Consider the following 20,738-nt stretch of genomic DNA (forward strand, 5'->3'; position numbering starts at 1 on the left):
ACTCGGGAACAGGGGACACCCAGACCAGAGCACAGAAATCCACACTCACCTCCACCACTGCAATTCTCCCAAACACATTTTACACCCACAGGAAAGAACCCAGAATTTCATATTACAGCTAATTAAGAGCAGTGCCTTACACTTTCTACAACACAACTATCTATTAATTGTCCAAAGTCTACTTTCCACGGCACAATCCAGCTCGCAGAGGATGTTCTGAGTGTCTCCCTTTCTTTTTTGAAGCACACAAGGTTTTTTTTTCCAGCAGCAGGAGTGAATAGCAGGTGCAGAGCAGCCAGCTCCCTCCTGGGGATGTGTTTTAGTGACCAGCCCTGCCCCAGCAGCTGCCTGGAGCTGCCTTTGCTGCCTGGGAGGGAATTTATTCCATTAAGCTTTGCCATTCTTGGGAGGGAGTTTGGATCTGAGCCACGGGAGCTGACACTGGGGTGGGACACAGGGCTCCAGTTTGTAAATCTCACAAGAACTGCCTTGTAAACAAAGCTTGTACTACAAAGACATCTTCACATTGGAGATAAAGGCAGAAATGTGGACTTTGCTGGCTGCAGAAAGCACAGGCTGCCTTCCCACCGGCAGGAATTTGGTTTAATACAACCTTGGCATGTGGGGTCACTGGGATTGATACCTAAAATTGCAATTAAGGAGCCAGTCTTGAAGCTGGATAGATTAGCAGGAGCTGAGGACAAACTGCCTGTGTGAGAATAGGGGATTGTAGCTCTTCTGTTTCATGGGGAAAAATATGAAATTGGAGCAGCATTAGGAAAGTCTATAATGCTACAGAGCTATAAATGTTTGTGCATTTGAATTGAGGGACCCTGTGTGTTTCTGCAGAAGAAAAAAATGCAAATAATATTCCAGATACACAAAGCAAGGCTCAGGAGAAGCAAAATTCATTGCAATTTCTTTGTGGAAACTCTGTGTACACACAGAGCCCACAGGACATGGCAACCACACAGTTTTGGGAAAGGCAGCTTGGAAACCTCTCAGCTGTAAATCCCAGTGCTGGGCACCTGAAGGAATAATAGTTCAGCCCTGAGATGTGCATCAGCAATGATAACAAACAGGAAATTTGATATTTGGGCTCCTGTTGGGTGCTCTGCTGCTGGGAATCATTCACTGATTACAGGGAGGGGGAAAAGAATGGGTGAGGAAGGGCAGGTTCTGTGAGAGAAGTGAACCACGAAGAGACCTGGAGTGGTATAAATGGAATAAATATATAGAAATAAATATATAGGAATAAATACAGGCATAAATAGGAATGGGAATATATAAAAATATATAGGAATAAATGACTGGAACCGTCACATTTCTAAAGTCCTTTGTTGGGTCAGTGCAATGAGCTAAAAGTTCCTGGTAACCTCAATGGCAAAAATAACCTTTATTTATTCCCTTTAGCCAATGGGTGCATTTTTCCTGCAGAGATTGTTGTGTTCATCTGTGCCTTGGGGCTTTTCCTTTAATTTGGCTGCAGTTTTCCCTGTGCTGCCACAGCAATCACAGCTGGCCTTCCCCCCTCTGCTCTCCCTGCCCCTTCTGCTTTCTCAAGCTCCAAGGTCACAGACCAGGTGATTTCTGTGCCCAAACCCTCTCCCACTCAAACACTTTTGTGCCAGGGCTTAGATCCACCCTGAATATTCACATAAAAGTGGATTTTCCCCTAAGGTGCAGCTGGGAAGGACTCAAACCATGAAGAGAGGATTTTGGTTGGAGTTTCCTACATGATCCTTCCCCAGCTGTCAAACAGAAGGTCAGAAAAAAAAAAAGATAAATTTGCCTGGCAAAAAGGTAAGGACAGGATTAGGAACTGCAGCCAGCATTTGAGAAGTCACCAAATAAATGCATGATATTTCAAATATTAAAAATAATTAATTCAATGGTAATAAGGATTTTCCCTAGAATTTTACACCAAAACAAATCATATGTGAGGCTTTCTTTGAAAATCATTCTGCCAATCCCCCAAGCACTCCAGCAGGTTTGTTGGTGCCCATCTCTAAATCTATCTACCACCGAGAAGCACGAAAATCTAATTTTTTTTTTTTTTTTTAACAAACCCGAGGTGTCCTTAAACACTCAGAGCACAGGAGAGTGGAAAAATAAATAGTTTTGAAACCTCACACAGAGGAGGCGGAGAGCAGGAACTCTGCATGCATCTCATGAATGTTCTACTTTCCCCCTTTGAATACAGAGATCAGCCTTGGCCAGAGCTAAAGCCTGGCCATGAAGGGCCATTCTTTGCTGTTACTTCAGCCTAAAACAAAAGACACTTCAGGAGATACAATCCTTGCTGCCCAGTTCCTTTTCCTGGGCTCCTACAATGGGCCCTAGTTCTTTCTTTCTTTCTATTTTTTTTTTCCTTCCACACATCTTTCCCTTATATTTTTTGTTTCTGTCCTTTTGCTCCTTCTTTCTGCCTCATTGAATCCATTAAGGCCTTTAGATGGCCTGCTATTGAGAAATAAATTTTCTTTGGGGCTAGTGACTGAGTTTTAACTGCTGGCAAGCAAGGCTTAACTCCTGAGGGGAGGGAAAAGGATGGGCAAAAGAGATGAAAAACCCATCTCTGGGTCTGGGGTCTGCAGGGACACTGGAGACCTTGCAGTGTCCTGCTCCTCAAGGAAAAGGAATAACCTAATCCCAGAAATTCTCCCACTTCTCTCATGAGTTAATCTTGACACACCGAGTTCTCTTTCTGCTTGTATTTCCCAGCAGATCGATAAATTCTCTTATTTTGGGTCCATCTCCCAGTGATTTTTTGCACAACTGGAAATCACAAAGCCTCGAGAGAGGTCTCTGACCTCAAAAGAGGTGCTGCTGTGAGAGAGGGCCTCATTTAACACAGAATGACCCACAGGCAGAAATAGAACAAAATAAAACACACAGAATGACCCACAGGCAGAAATACAACAAAATACACCACACAGAATGACCCACAGGCAGAAATGGAACACACAGAATGACCCACACTCAAAAATACACACACAAAATCACACACAGTGAGAAATATAACACACAGAATGACCCACAGTCAGAAATACAACACACAGAATGACCCACAGTCAGAAATACAACAAAATACACCACACAGAATGACCCACAGGCAGAAATAGAACACACAAAATCACATACAGTCACAAATACACCACACAGAATGACCCAGTCAGAAATAGAACAAAATACAACACACAGAATGACCCCCAGGCAGAAATAGAACACACAGAATGACCCACAGGCAAAAATAGAACAAAATACACCACACAGAATGACCCAGAGTCAGAAATAGAACACAGAAAATCACACACAGTCACAAATACACCACACAGAATGACCCAGTCAGAAATAGAACAAAATACAACACACAGAATGACCCACAGGCAGAAATAGAACACACAGAATGACCCACAGGCAGAAATAGAACACACAGAATGACCCCCAGGCAGAAATAGAACACACAGAATGACCCACAGGCAGAAATGGAACAAAATAAAACACACAGAATGACCCAGAGTCAGAAATACAACACACAAAATTACCCACAGTCAGAAATACAACAAAATACACCACACAGAATGACCCACAGGCAGAAATAGAACACACAAAATCACACACAGTCACAAATACACCACACAGAATGACCCAGTCAGAAATAGAACGAAATACAACACACAGAATGACCCACAGGCAGAAATACAACACACAGAATGACCCACAGGCAGAAATACAACAAAATACACCACACAGAATGACCCACAGGCAGAAATAGAACAAAATAAAACACACAGAATGACCCAGAGTCAGAAATAGAACACACAAAATTACCCACAGGCAAAAATAGAACAAAATACACCACACAGAATGACCCACAGGCAGAAATAGAACACACAAAATCACACACAGTCACAAATACACCACACAGAATGACCCAGTCAGAAATAGAACTAAATACAACACACAGAATCAGAAATACAACAAAATATAACACAGAGAATGACCCACAGATAGAAATACAACACATAGAATGACTCACAGTCAGAAACAGAACACACAAAATCACACACAGTCAGAAATATAACACACAGAATGACCGTCAGAAATACAACAAAATATAACACACAGAATGACCCACAGATAGAAACAGAACAAAATACAACACACAAAGTGAACCACAGTCAGAAATGGAACAAAATACTCTACACAGAATGACCCACAGTCAGAAATACAACACACAAAATCACACACAATCAGAAACAGAATACACAGAATGACCCACAGACAGAAATGTAACACACAAAGTGAACCACAGTCAGAAATATACACACAAAATCATACACAATCAGAAACTGAACACACAGAATGACCCACAGTCAGAAATACAACAAAATACAACACACAAAATCACACACAGTCAGAAACTGAATACACAGAATGACCCACAATCAGAAATAGAACAAAATAAAACACACAGAATGACCCACAGTCAGAAACAGAACAAAATAAAACACACAGAATGACCCACAGTCAGAAACAGAACACACAAAATCACACACAGTCAGAAATACACCACACAGAATGACCGTCAGAAATACAAGAAAATACAACACACAGAATGACCCACAATCAGAAATAGAACACTAAATGACCCACAGTCAGAAATATAACACATAGAATGACCCACAGACAGAAATACACCACACAGAATGACCCAGAGTCAGAAATATAACAAAATACAACACACAAAATCACACACAGTCAGAAACTGAACACACAGAATGACCCACAGGCAGAAATATATACACAAAATGATCTACAGACAGAAATACACCACACAGAATGACCCACAGACAGAAACAGAACACACAGAATGATCCATAAACAGAAATACAACACATAGAATGACCCACAGGCAGAAATACAACACAAAATGATCTACAGACAGAAATACAACACCCAAAATCACACACAGTCAGAAACAGAATACACAGAATGACCCAGAGTCAGAAATACAACAAAATACAATGCACAGAATGATCCACAGTCAGAAATATAACACACAGAATCACACACAAGCAGAAATACAACAAAATACACCACACAGAATGACCCACAGTCAAAAACAGAACACACAAAATCACACACAGGCAAAAATAGAACACACAGAATGACCCAGTCAGAAATACAACAAAATACAACACACAGAATGACCCACAGTTGGAAATATACACACAAAAGGACTCACAGTCAGAAATATAACACACAGAATGACCCACAGTCAGAAATATAACAAAATACAACACACAGAATGACCCACAGTCGGAAATGGAACACACAGAACGACACACAATCAGAAATATAACAAAATACAACACACAAAATCACAAACAGTCAGAAGTACAACACACAAAAAGAACCACAGTCAGAAATACACAACACAGAATGACCCAGAGTCAGAAATAGAACAAAATACACCACACAGAATGACCCACAGGCAGAAAGATAAGACACAAAGTAAACCACAGTCAGAAATAGAACACACAGAGTGACCCACAGTCAGAAATACAATGCACAGAATGACCCACAAGCAGAAAGATAAGACACAAAGTAAACCACAGTCAGAAATCTCACACAGAATGATCCACAGGCAGAAATACAACAAAATACACCACACAGAATGACCCACAGTTGGAAATATAACACACAAAATCACACACAGTCGGAAATATAACACACAGAATGACCCACAGTCAGAAATGGAACACACAGACTGACCCACAGGCAGAAATACAACAAAATATAACACACAGAATGATCCACAGTCAGAAATATAACAAAATATAACACAAAAAATCACACACAGTCAGAAATATATCACACAGAATGACCCACAGTCAGAAATACACACACAAAATGGTCTGCAGACAGAAATACACCACACAGAATGACCCACAGGCAGAAATAGAACACAAAATGACCCACAGACAGAAATACAACACCCAAAGTCACACACAGTCAGAAACAGAATACACAGAATGACCCACAGTCAGAAATAGAACACACAGAGTGACCCACAGTCAGAAATCTCACACAGAATGACCCACAGACAGAAATGTAACACACAAAGTGAACCACAGTCAGAAATATACACACAAAATCACACACAGTCAGAAATAGAAGAAAATACTCTAAACAGAATGACCCACAATCAGAAATAGAACAAAATATAACACACAGAATGACCCACAGTTGGAAATATAACACACAAAATCACACACAGTCGGAAATACAACACACAAAATGACCCACAGGCAGAAATACAAGCACTGTTCAGGCCTGCTCAAGGTCTGGTAGATTATTCCACCAAAGCCCAATTCAAACCAAGAGAGCTGAACTTCACCTTAAAACCAGGACAAAAATCCTTGGGAAGAAAGGATGAAACCTTCCGAGTTCTGAGAGTGACATAAGCCATTCACAAAATTCAAAGAGATACGAGCTGGAAGTGTGAGGGATGCAAAAATAATTTATTCTGTCTAGATAATGAAGTTTTCTGGGGATATGCAGTGAAACACTCAGGAACCAGCCCCTGCTCCCCTGCCCTGAAAATGCAGGTGGAGGAGGGAGCAGAATTATAAAAACAGAGTTAAAGGGGGAATATTTGGAGTTCAATAGTGAGAGGTGACAGCAGGGCCTGGGAGCTCCCATTTCGCATTTTAAATTGTTCACAAAAATTCTGGACATTTTTCCTCAACAGCAAAATGAAAAGTAAAATTTAACCAAAAGTTAACTACCGTTCCAGCTTTATTTTATTTATATTATTTATATATTTTATGTATTATATGTATTTTTTTTTTAATATTTATTTTAGTAGTGCATGGTGTAGAGTTTAATTTGTTCTCCCAACAGGTCAGGTGCGTATTTTATATTGAATTATTCAGAATGGCAGCCTGGGACAAGTGGTCCTCAAAAGCATCATAAAATGAAAAAAAAAACCCAGGGCTCTCTACCTTTAGTTCCATCTTTTTAAAGTGTAAGTTAAGGATATTTTAGTAAGTTTTCTTGGCCACCTCAATTATTCATTACAAATGGTCCAGTTTTCAGTGATTCACAGATGAACAATAATGTCAAATCCTCTTTTCAGGGTTTTTTTTCTGTTATTGTCAATAGGATTCTATGTCAAGGTGTCCCAGCAAACAGGCTGTACCTGTTCTCTCTCACCTCTGGTTTTTTGACAGATATAATTAATATATATAAATTATATAATCTATATAATTAATTATATAATTATATACTATATGTAATTAATTATATAATATATATAAAATGTAGACTTCTAAAAGTTTCCTGACACTTCACTGGCCCTTCCCTGCCTTCAGCTCAGCAATCCAAGTGATCACTAATTAGTGGCACTAATTAACACGTGAGGGAGGGTGCAGCACTGCAAAGGACAGCAGCTGTGCAGGTAAAAGATGAATTTCAGAGAATCCCAGAATAATTCAGGTTGGAAAAGACCAACCTTGACCCAGCTGTGCCAAAGCCACCACTGTCCCCAAGTGCCACATGCAGGTGTCTTTGAGCACTTGCAGGGTGATTAAACCACTGTGCCTGATCACCTTTTCAGGGAAGAGATTTCTCCTGATATCCAACCCAAACCTGAGGCCACCTCCTCTCATCCTGTCCCTGGGGGCACAGCCTGACCCCACCCAGCTGCAGCAGAGAATTTTAGAGAGCAGCAAGGTCCTCCTTGAGCCTCCTTTTCTGCACATCTCCAGTTCCCTCACAAAATTCATCTTAAACCCCTCAGACTGATCACAGCTTTAAATGCACTCAGCAGCCTTTACAGGATTAAGTTTTTTTAATGTAAAGGTTAAATTAAATGCTCAAATCAGGAAATATCTGGGAGTCTGAAGGGAATCTAACTAATTTTCCTAAATTTAAGGGTTAAATTAAATGCTCAAACAAGGAAATATCTGGGGGTCTGAAGGGAATCTAACTAATTTTCCTAAATTTAAATTTTGGAGAACGTTACAGGTTAAGGCAACAATCAGAGGAAAAAGAGAAAAAAATAATCAACAGCCAAAGAGTAAAACAAGAAATGATGACCTCATTTGCACATATTCAACCCCAAATCTGCTTCTTGTGGTAGCTACAGCAGCAGAGTTGCTCCTTTGAGAAAAAAAAAGTTCTCTGCTTTTCTCTGGTGTTTGTAACTTTTCCAGTGGGGCTGTGGTAGAAAATGAAACACTTTAATGAATAATGAATAAACAAGGACAATATCAGAGCCCCTCATCCTTTTATGTTTATATCCAACAACCACCAAGAAATGTTGCCAGGTGATTTTTAAGGGTTTGCAACGATGAGCTGCAAACTGATGTGAAATACAAAGTTATGTTTCGTGTCAGGGAAATGAAGAAAATCTGTGTAATCATAGTGGTGGAACACAGCCATGGGACAGTTATAAAGATGAGTTCTAATAAACAGCTGAGGAAAGCATGGAAGGAAGTTTTTGAATAAATCTTTTGCTTGCAATTATCTATTATAAGTCTCAAGCTATTCTGCAATACGTGTGCTTTAATTATAACTTTAGAAGCTTGCTTTGTATTAAAGAATTTTAAACTGTAGTTTTAGAGTGCAAAAAGGTTTTTTTGACAAAAGAAGGAAATAAGGAGGGGGCTCAGGCCTCACACAAGGTGGGAAAACATCCTGGACATGAAGATATGACTTCAGCTCACTGATTTATGGCTCCTGGAGAGGGAAACTGGACATCAGCATTGGAGATGGATGGACTTGAAAATAGAGATGGGACCCCACATCTGGAAGCCAGATCCCACCACCTGGAAAAACATATCCTGGAAGTACATCCTGGAGTATTGAAATATCAGAATAGATCACAATGGTCTATAGAATTATACAGGACAATCTATAGATTTATGGCTGTTAGGTATTGAATTGTGACGTTAAAACTAGAAATGGAAACTGCTGAGAAAGCTTATGAATATGTATAAAATACCATCAAATCCAGCAATGGGTGTGCAGTTGGAAGGGAAAACCCCTACCACTGTACCCAGCGCTGCCTTTTTGCTCACACTTTACCATGTTAATTAATTAATTATTAAATTGCTGCTTGATATATTGGCCGTGTCAAGCGTCTTATTTTTAACACTGAGCAGTGTCTTATTTGAGAGGCAGTGGATACCCAGTGATAAACCAGGTGAAAAGTCATGAAGGAGATCCTATGCAACCAAGAATTTGGGGTTTTTTTGCCTCACAGGAGTATTTAATCAATCACTTTAACTCGTGTTTATACAGAGAGGAGCCACATCAGAGCTTTTCCTCACGCAGCACAGCCAAAGCTCCCAGCAGAGCTCTCTGGGCTGTGGATAACAGAGAATCTGCAGAGTGGGGAGGGGTAAAAAGTGACAGACAGAGCCACAACATCACCAAAAGCTTGATGAGAGCAGGCAAGACATTCACAAATTTGATTTTGACCTGAAAAACCAGGCAGGTTTCTTTTAGAGCAACAGCTTTGAGGTGTAACCCCCCAGCCTCTTCACTCTGGGTCTACAACAGCCCTGCTCCCACCTCTCACCATCACCCTCTGGATTTAGGAGCCTCTGCTCCTGGGGCATAAATATATATAAATATTAAATATCTATCTATAAATATATAAATATTTATAAATAAAATATATCAAATTGAGAGGCAGCCTAAAGTCAGCACCTTCCAACGTCAGCATCAAGTGGAAATTCAGGGAGCTGAGCACAAAGGGGAGGAAAGTCTCAAAATATTCAGAAGTCAGAATCAGAATAATGTTCAGTGATTATGGTATGTAGAGTAGCTCCAGAAAATGTTGAAGAATGGATTCCTGTGAGGTTTTTCTCTCTTGCAGCTGGTTCTGCACAATGAGAAGGATTTCTCATCACTTATTAACCAGTAACTAGTGGAGAAGTAAAAATTACTGTGCAAGAACTATTTGAGTGCAGCTCTGGCAAAAGAATATTTTCATGATGTTAACAGGAACAGCTCAAAAAGACTCCAAACATGAGAGAGAATTGGTCTCAGTGTTCACACAATCAGAGGGAAATTCTAATACTCAATAAAATCCTGGAGGAAGAATATTCTTTTAACACTTCACATCAAAAAATGCTCCTTTGGTGTTGAGTCATAACGTGACAAAACCTCATCTACAGTTTAATTAATGTGCTGTGGGTGGGGAAAAATGTTCTAATCTCAATAAATTAAAAATGATAACAGGACTGGGGGGGGTTTAAATACTTTTGATTCAACTTCTCCTCATCTACAGCACAAAATTCTGAAGCACATCAGTGCTGATTAGCTCTCATTCCCACTCAAGATGTCCAGGCAGGAAAGCTGGATTAGTTTTGAACTTGAGTCTATTAATTTAGATTATTAATACAGAAGTCTTTTTGAATCAATAATTAGAGACACTCAAACTTCACGTTCTCTGGTGACACTGATGATACAAAAAATGGGCTTTGATCTGGGCTGGGTAACAGAAATGTAACAAGGTAATAAAAGAAGGAACAATTTATTAACAAAATTAAATATTGTAATGAACCAACACGTAGGAAATCATTGATTAAGGACTCATATCAGGAGGGAAGTTAAGCACTGGAAGAGGTTTTCCCAAGACATGACAATCCCTGACCTTGGAGGATTCTGAGATGCAGCCAAACACCAAAACCTCAGCTCCAAGTTCAGTGCTGAACGTCCTTGAACCAAAAATCTTCACCAGAGACATTCCCAGATCCATCCCAACCTTTACAGTTTTATCAATCCCAGTCCCTGCCAGGGTTTCAGACTAGAAATACCAGCACAAGACAGGGATTAAAACTTAAGAAAGAGCAGGAAAAAAGACTTAAAATGCTTTTGTATCACTCTGAGTCCAGCAGGCTCCTCCCTTCCAAAGAAATGGGGCAGAAGCTGCAGCCAGACACGACTGAGCTCAGTGCAATCCTTTGTGTGCAGAAACTCCCACAAAAATAAAAAATAAAAATAAAAATATTAGGGTTACTGCCTTCAGCAAGTAACTTGGGAAAAATACGTTGGCAGCTACTGGTGTCTCCAAGTTTAAAGCACAAGGACATTTAGTTAATTTAATAAATGGATAATCAAGATCCCTGAAAGAACAGGTTCCCTTCTACCTGAAGATTTCATTAATGAAATAGGGAGATCAAAAAATGAGGAAGACTCAGCAGCTCTATGTACATTATAGAAAAACTCAGAATTGTCATACCCAGAAATCAACAGTGTTTTGGAAAAATCAGATACTGAACCAAATCTAATGATCGGAGACTGGAATGACAATTTAAATGTTAAAATAATTAACTTTCTTCAGTCTTCTAGACAGTTCTTACCTCATCTTTGGAAGCATTTGATCTCAGCTACTGAGAGCTCTTCCCCGTGAGATGGAGATCAGATGTTATCAAGCAAGTTTCCAAATACACATCAAATTATGGTGACACTGCATTGCCATGTTTTTCTCCCTCTGATTCTGAGTTTCTCGTTGAGAGATCCTGCCTTTTGCATATTTGCAACATTTAAAATATGCAAGCTGTCACGCAAATATCTCCAGATCTAAGATTGGATAATGCAGGGCAAGAAAAACTTGAATAATTAAGGACAAGAACGTCTGAAAGGGCACAAATCCATTTCACCTGAAAGCTGCCAGAATCACCTGGATTTATTCTGCTATTTCACATCTGCTGGAATGGGAAATGGAAATGCTTTGTGAGACAGTGATGAATTTCAGGAACAGTAATGGAAAAGTTTGGAACATCCTGTTAACAGTGTAATAAGCACTTCCTCTGGAGTTAACCTTTATGTTGGTCTTAATATATTTAATATCCTGAAATATTAAACATTCATGATCTGGGGTAGTGCTGGTTGGAGAATGATGGAGTTATTTTATAACAGCTTTTAAGGCTTGGATTCTCTTTTCACCATGCATTAGAATGCAGAGTAAAAAAGAGGAAAAGGGTGAACCAACCTCCTGAATATTTCACAAGGCACAAGAATGTGGAGAGGAAGCCTCTCCTCACCTTCTCCTTCCACCTCTGTTTTCCCCTGTCCTCTTTCTCTCCCTCTCCTGTCCCACAGACACCTCCCTCTGAAAAAGTTTCAAAGGTGATAAAATTTCAAGAAGTTTTTTCTTTGAATAAATGCATTTTTTCATTGAAATTATTCAATCCACTTAAAGTATATCATAAATTTAACAGGCTGTTATATTATTATAATAAAAAGCCCAGAAGTCAATTTTAAATGTTTCCTGGAAATGAGCATGTAATTAATTCAATTTAGTGGGAAGGCTTATGGATGAGCTTGAACATGAATTTTAGAAATGGCATTAGATTTGAAATGGAAACCTCAGCCTGGAAATCTGCTACATCATTTATATTTCAGAACATTTAATGCCTTTGTAGCAAACCCAACACCTGAGTGCTGTTCTTGCTGCTCTGCGAGGGCAGTGCCTTGGCCCAGATTTCCAGAGACCAGGCTGGAAAAAGGGGCGAGTGGAAGAATATTGAATGAAGAGCAAATTAACAAATTAATAAACAGTAAATGAAAAATAACCTGTTCTGCAGAGACAGAGCTGGAAAAAGAAATAATCAATATTGGCCAGGACAGATCCTCACTGAGAGCCAGGGACCCTCTGGAAAGGCAGATTTGGGAATACCCTGAAAAATGTGGGCATTTACCAGTCCTGAGGAACTCCTCGGGATTCTGGAAACAGAACAGCTGCTCATGGCAAACTGATTTAAATGGGGTAAATCTATCATGAGTCTGCCTCTACAGAACCCTGAAATAAATGTTTGACGCTCGAGGCCTACAAAGAGGATTATTGGGTATTAATTCCCTTTTCTTTGACTTCTGTTGCAAGACCAGAAGTTATATCTGCTTGTTGAAAAGTTTATTATCCCAATTCATGTGCCCAAGACAGGCTGTTCTTTCCCAGGCTGACCCCATCAGAGAGGTGGTTATCGCAATCACACTGCAATAAAATCAATTTATTCCACCTACCTAAAGCTGGGGGTTTAGCTAAGCTATCAGAAAAAGCAAAACCAAAAAGGTCAGGTGGGTTATCCACCTTCAATGAAAGCACAAGATCTGCTCTGGGGAAATGGGATAAACAGATGGAATGGAAGAACAATAAAATGCTGGCTGTAAACTCCAGAAATCTAAAATAAACCCTCTCCAAAGTCACCTCAGCCCCTGGTGAGCCCAGGCTGGTCCTGCTGCCCTTCCTGCGAGCGCCTTTGGCCCAGCCTCGCGTGCACGCGCAGCCACGGAGCCTCCCTGCGGCCCTGGGGCAGATTAAACCACGCCAGAATCCATCCCCATCCTCACACAACCCTTCTGACTGAGAGAAAAAAATCAGTTTTGCTCAGTTTCGATTCTTGCCCGGCAGCTGCAGCCCCTCAGACAAGTCCAAAGCGCTCGCGCGCTCCCTGGAGCGCCCGCGTCAAAGACACATTTACCCCGTCATTCCCTTCCATCACTGGGGCTTCCCCACATTCTTTAGGATTGTTTTCCCCTCCTCTCCCTCCTCTAAACCATCCATTCTCTCCCCATCCCTGGACAGCATTTCTCAGCATTTTCAATCGCCGCGGAATGGGAAGCGCAGCCACGGATGGAGCGGTACCGTTGGCAAACACACCCAGAACCAGCAACCAGGAGCAGCCAAAATGTTCATATCTGAGAGATTTCAAAATGTTCATATCTGAGAGATGACAAAATGTTCATATCTGAGAGATGTCAAAATGTTCATATCTGAGAGATGTCAAAATGTTCAGATCTGAGAGATGTCAAAATGTTCATATCTGAGAGATGTGTGCAGCTGGCACGGCTGGAAAACTTCACTCTGGCTCTTTCTAAATTTAAAAAATCCATTACGTTTCAAATATTTCATTTATAAGCAGAAATCACTAAAACAGAAACAAAAAAAGAAACCCAAGCACAACCCAAACTGTGCAAGAAACAATTGAAAATTAAATGTTCCAATGCACCAATTTTGTTCCTGGTTTCCTTTAGTTCCAACATGACAAACCAGTGCTTTTTTTAGATCCTCCCTCCAGATTTGTGGCTCTTTTCCTCTCTCAGTGTTGTTGATTATTCATAAATTCTACTCAGAGCTGTGTCTGACTCCACTCCAGGGGCAGCTCCTCCCTCACCCCATGGCTTCCTCTCCCTGCTCCCATTATTGAGTGCCATTCACTCAAAAAATGCTAAATATATTTTATTTTTCCCCGTGATATGCCCATCTTGGTCCCTCTCTGAGTGCTTTCATTATTTCTGCTCTCGGTGGTCAATCTGCATTTCTAAATTCTCTTTTTCTGTGTGTCAAAACTCTCAGTCCCAAAAAAGAGCCACTGAGGGTTTTGACACACAGTGGCTCTTTTGTGGGACTGAGAGTTTTGACTCCTGACAGTTCGGGGCAAAATCCAAATTTTGCAGAATTTGTGGATGGAAATCAGCACAGCGTGATTTCAGAGTTCAAGGACTGGCCAGCAAAGCTAATTAATTAATTGCTAAATTAACAAAAATGAAACAAAACCACCCAGCCTCACCTAAGAGAATGATGGAAAAAGCAAATCACGAAACCAACAGGAACAAAAAACCGCAAACAACTCTTAATTACAATTAATTTTGCTGTTTATACAGGTGCAATATGAAATTCTCCTGTTCTGATGGAAATCAGCCACGTTCCAGCTGCTGGAAGGAATTCCAGGCTCACCTTTCCGGTGGATTTGGTCCCTTTCCAGATGCAGAAGTAGCAGATGGTCCAGGCAGCCAGGAGACACAGCGCCAGCTCCCAGCGCAGGTTCCCCATGTGCTCAATCCCGGCCGAAATCGCCAGCACCCGTCGCCTTCCGTGGGAAAAAAAGAGGGGAAAAAATTATAATATTGAGGTAAAACAGCATTGTGTGTGAAATACTGGGATAAAACTGAATTATTTACAAAATAAAGATGATAATACTGATGAAAACCAGCATTGCGTGTGAAAAAACAGGATAAAATTGGATTAATTACGGAAAAATTTGTAATATTGAGCTAAAAGTGAACTGCAGGTGGAATACTGGGATAAAACTTAATTATTTACAAAATAAAGATGATAATATTGATGAAAACCAGCATTGCGTGTGAAAAAACAGGATAAAGTTGGATTAATTACAAAAAAAAATTATCATATTGAGGTAAAACAGGACTGCAGGTGGAGTACTGGGATAAAACTGAATTAATTACAAAAAAAGAGATGATAGCATTGATGAAAACAGAACTACATGTGGAAAACCAGGATAAAATTGGATTAATTATGGAAAATTTTGTAATATTGAGCTAAAAGAGCACTGCAGGTGAAATACTGGGATGAAACTGAATTAATTAAAAAAGAAAATAATATTGAGCTAAAGCAGCATTGCAGGTGAAATACTGGGATAAAACCAAATTAATTACAAAAAAAAGATGATAATGTTGAAGAAAACAGCATTACGTGTGGAAAACCGGGATAAAACTGGATTAATTACGGAAAAATTTGTAATATTGAGGTAAAAGTGAACTGCAGGTGGAATACTGGGATAAAACTGAATTATTTACAAAAAAAATTATAATATTGAGGTATAACAGGACTGCAGGTGGAATACTGGGATAAAACTGAATTAATTACAAAATAAAGATGATAATATTGATGAAAACCAGCATTGAGTGTGAAAAAACAGGATAAAATTGGATTAATTACGGAAAAAATTATAATATTGAGGTAAAACAGGGCTGCAGGTGGAGTACTGGGATAAAACTGAATTATTTACAAAAAAAAATTATAATATTGAGATATAACAGGACTGCAGATGGAATACTGGGATAAAACTGAATTATTTACAAAAAAAAGATGATAATATTGATGAAAACCAGTATCACGTGTGAAAAAACAGGATAAAATTGGATTAATTACGGAAAAATTTGTAATATTGAGCTAAAACAGCATTGCAGGTGAAATACTGGGATAAAACCAAATTAATTACAAAAAAAAGATGATAATGTTGAAGAAAACAGCATTACGTGTGGAAAACCGGGATAAAACTGGATTAATTACGGAAAAATTTGTAATATTGAGGTAAAACAGCACTGCAGGTGGAATACTGGGATGAGACTGAATTATTTACAAAAAAAAAATTATATTATTGAGGTATAACAGGACTGCAGGTGGAATACTGGGATAAAACTGAATTAATTACAAAATAAAGATGATAATATTGATGAAAACCAGCATTGCGTGTGAAAAAACAGGATAAAATTGGATTAATTACGGAAAAATTTGTAATATTGAGCTAAAAGTGAACTGCAGGTGAAATACTGGGATGAGACTGAATTAATTACAAAAAAAAGATGGTAATATTGAAGAAAACCACCATTACGTGTGAAAAAACAGGATAAAATTGTATTAATTACAGAAAAATTTGTAATATTGAGCTAAAAGAGCACTGCAGGTGAGATACTGGGATAAAACTGAATTAATTGCAGAAAAAGAGATGATAGCATTGATGAAAACCAGCACTGTGTGTGAAAAAACAGGACAAAATTGGATTAATTACAGAAAAATTTGTAATATTGAGCTAAAAGAGCACTGCAGGTGAAATACTGGGATGAAACTGAATTAATTAAAAAAGAAAATAATATTGAGCTAAAACAGCATTGCAGGTGAAATACTGGGATAAAACCAAATTAATTACAAAAAAAAGATGATAATGTTGAAGAAAACAGCATTACGTGTGGAAAACCGGGATAAAACTGGATTAATTACGGAAAAATTTGTAATATTGAGGTATAACAGGACTGCAAGTGGAATACTGGGATAAAACTGAATTAATTACAAAATAAAGATGATAATATTGATGAAAACCAGCATTGCGTGTGAAAAAACAGGATAAAATTGGATTAATTATGGAAAAATTTGTAATATTGAGCTAAAAGTGAACTGCAGGTGGAATACTGGGATAAAACTGAATTAATTACAAAATAAAGATGATAATATTGAAGAAAACCACCATTACGTGTGAAAAAACAGGATAAAATTGTATTAATTATGGAAAAATTTGTAATATTGAGCTAAAAGAGCACTGCAGGTGAGATACTGGGATAAAACTGAATTAATTGCAGAAAAAGAGATGATAGCATTGAAGGAAACAGCATTACAGGTGGAAAACCAGGATAAAATTAGATTAATTACAGAAAAAAATATAATATTGAGGTATAACAGGGCTGTAGGTGGAATACTGGGATAAAACTGAATTAATTACAAAAAAAAATTATAATATTGAACTATAACAGGTGAAATACTGGGATAAAACTAAACTAATTACAAAAAAAAAGATGATAATATTGATGAAAACCAGCATTGCGTGTGAAAAAACAGGATAAAATTGGATTAATTATGGAAAAATTTGTAACATTGAGCTAAAAGAGCACTGCAGCTAAAATACTGGGATAAAACTGAATTAATTACAAAAAAAAATTATAATATTGAAGAAAACAGCATTAAAGGTGGAAAACCAGGATAAAAATGCATTAATTTTGAAAAATTTATAATTTTGAGCTAAAAGAGCACTGCAGGTGAAATACTGGCATGAATCTGAATTAATTACAAAAAAAAAGAGATGATAGTATTGAAGGAAACAGCATTACATGTGGAAAACCAGTATAAAATTAGATTAATTATGGAAAAATTTGTAATATTGAGCTAAAAGAGCACTGCAGGTGGAAAACTGGGATACAACTGAATTCATTGCAGAAAAAATATAATATTGAGGTAAAATAGCATTGCGTGTGAAATACTGGGATAAAAGTGAATTAATTACAAAAAAAGATGATAATATTGAAGAAAACCACCATTACGTGTGGAAAACCAGGATAAAATTGGATTAATTATGGAAAAAATTGTAATATTGAGCTAAAACAGCACTGCAGGTGAAATATTGGAATGAAATTAAATTAATTACGAAAAAAGGTAGTGATACTGAATAAAAACCTGCATTACATGTGAAAAATCAGGATAAAACTGAATTAATTACAAAATAAGTTATAATACTGAAGAAAACCAGCACTACATGTGAAATACTGGGATAAAACCAAATTAATTACCAAAAAAAAGATAATATTGAAGAAAACCAGCATTACTTGTGAAACCATGGGTTAAAACCAAATTAATTTGATTCAATTACTGAAAATACTCTGAGCTAAGGTAGAAAGGAAGACAAAAGAAAAAATCCAAATAATTCAAGTGTTTTATATCTGGCTATAAATGAACAAATGTTTCACTTTGCCAGATCAGCGACAAAAATTTAATTTTAAAACAACTTTTCTTAAAGTCAAAGGAATTATTTGAATCAGTTACCAACAAATATGAGCCAAAAATAAAACACATCCTAAATAAATGTTTTTGTTCAATTTGATTGATTTTCCCAAAAAAATTCTAACCTTTATTTTTACCTGTTAACCATAATTTTCATGGATTTCCTTTTGTAATTGGAATTATAACATAAAAATATTTCTTTTCAAAACCTCAACATTTTGAAGCAACAGATGCACACATCAAGACATTCACATAAAAGTTTTTAATACTCGACCTGAAATAAACTATCCTGAACAGAGATTTCCTTGAAATCTGTATTTGAAGTTAATATAAATTATAAATTATAAATTATAAATTATTACAGCCTCAGGCTTGTACTCCTCTCCCTCCACATTGTGGCTGGAAACAAATTCATGGATTTTCACTGGTTTCCATTGATTATATAATTAATATCTACACAGGTATACACATAATTGAATTGCAATTTAGTAGAAAGGTGAAGTATTAAATTTAAACCAAGCAAACTACAGTTAAATATATAAAACAATTCTTCCTTTTGTATTTGGCTCAGTTATTGTCCAAGACAATAAATTCAGGGATATAAAATCTGACTCTGTCATTCCAGCCAATAAAATATAATAGTTAAATGATAGAGAATATTTATATGGAAAATATAATGTTTATATGAAATATGAATGTTTAAATGAAATAAAATTAAATTTAAAAATGAAAAAAGGAGGGATCTGCTCTAATGTCACCCGCAGCAGGTGAGGAGGAAGGGGAATTCCTGTAGGGATGGAGTGGGAGGCTGGAGGTGACACAGCAGAAAATGGGAATATTGAGGCATGGCCAGAGTTTGCAGGTGCCTGCAGAGCTGCAGCAGCACCTGGGCAGGTTTAACCCCTCCAGAGCTGCAGCTGCTGCTCCTGGTGCATGCAACCACTCAGAAAATGTCTTTAAAATCCCCTCTTTAGCTGGGGAATGACAGAATTAACAGGGGAAAGAAAAATCACAATTAACTCCAAACCCCAGCATTTATCTCCATATTTCCCTATTAATAAAGGCAGATCTTCCCAGTGGAAAAAAATAAAAATAAAAAAAATGAGGGGCAGGAAGTCAACAGAAACTTTTGGAGTATTTTCTGCTTAAATGTAAAATTGCTGCCACCTCATCCACATTTCCTCTCCATCCAGGAATTGGCTTAATTCTTCAAATCCTTATTCTTCAAAACGTTATTCTTCAAATCCTTATTCTTCAAAACTTTATTCTTCAAATCCTTATTCTTCAAATCCAGCCCCAGCTAACTCAGGAGAGAAGGGATCCAACCTGGAGCCCCCTCAGTGAGCCAAGCCCTGCAAAGTGCCTCAAGTTCTGTCATCAAAATGCATCCAAATGAGGAGAGGTGGCTTTTAATGAAGGGTTATTTTAATCAAGAAGAGGAAGGACATAATTGATACCTGCAAGCATCAGCACTGAGAGATAATTACACGGAGAGGTGATGAAATAGAGTGTTAAAATTCAAGTTCTTCTGAGAAGTTTGACAGATGAACGTGGAATTTTAGCTGGGATAAAGTCCACCCTCCTTACAAATTCTCATTCCAAACCCAAATCAAAATCCTTGAATTCTTAGGTCATGCAGAAGAGGAATGAGTTGCAAGAGAACCAAGACAAAAATTGGCATAATATGATAAAAAAAAAAATAGGGCAAAAAATAATAAAAGGCCTTTTAAAATAGTAAAATGTTAAGATGAAAACAGAGACAAACTATTTATGTTTGGGCCACAATAATAGTGAAGTGGAAACCTTTTTCTTTTAGCTATATTTTCACAGTAAAATAATAATGAAAAAAACAACCCTTATGTTTTAATCACACTGGATTTGGATTTATTTATGTACATGGGTACATTTATTTACATTTATTATGTACATGGGTAAGGTTTCTTTTCCAAAATGGGCGTGCAAGTCACTTCAGTTCCTACACTGTTCTTCCCTATCCACAAAACAGCTTCATAAATAAATGTTCTCTCGCATGATTGAAATATCTCACACACCAAAAGATGCCTTTGCCTTAAGAACATAATTTTTAATGAGGGCTTGAGAGGAAGATTATTAGAAGCCAGCAATTCCTGGGAGCAGAAAGTGAAAATTCAGAGTTTTCTGGGTGCTCTGGGAAGCCCCAAAGAGCGGAGACAGCTCCTCAACCCACCCGGGACTCCCGGATTCTTTTGTAAAGTGTTATACAGAGCAAATGGCAAATTAATGGGCTCGCCACAATTAATTATCCCTGCGGGTCCTATTTAAAACAGACGCGTGGTGCCAATCAAGGGAGCTGTCAGCCCCATAATGAGGATTTAATTGCCCTGAA

General features: G+C 38.0%; 1 protein-coding gene across 2 annotated transcripts in view; it reads right to left on the reverse strand.

Annotated features, from left to right (window-relative positions):
• SLC6A11 (solute carrier family 6 member 11) overlaps positions 1-20,738 on the reverse strand; it is a 95,715-nt gene that overhangs the window by 54,683 nt on the left and 20,294 nt on the right. For both annotated transcript variants that reach the window (XM_063411432.1, XM_063411433.1), the window contains exon 6: positions 14,762-14,894. In XM_063411432.1, the coding sequence (XP_063267502.1) occupies positions 14,762-14,894 (133 nt within the window). The remainder of the gene's footprint in view (positions 1-14,761; positions 14,895-20,738) is intronic.

Source organism: Prinia subflava, chromosome 14 (assembly GCF_021018805.1).
Source record: "Prinia subflava isolate CZ2003 ecotype Zambia chromosome 14, Cam_Psub_1.2, whole genome shotgun sequence".
NCBI lineage: Eukaryota > Metazoa > Chordata > Aves > Passeriformes > Cisticolidae > Prinia > Prinia subflava.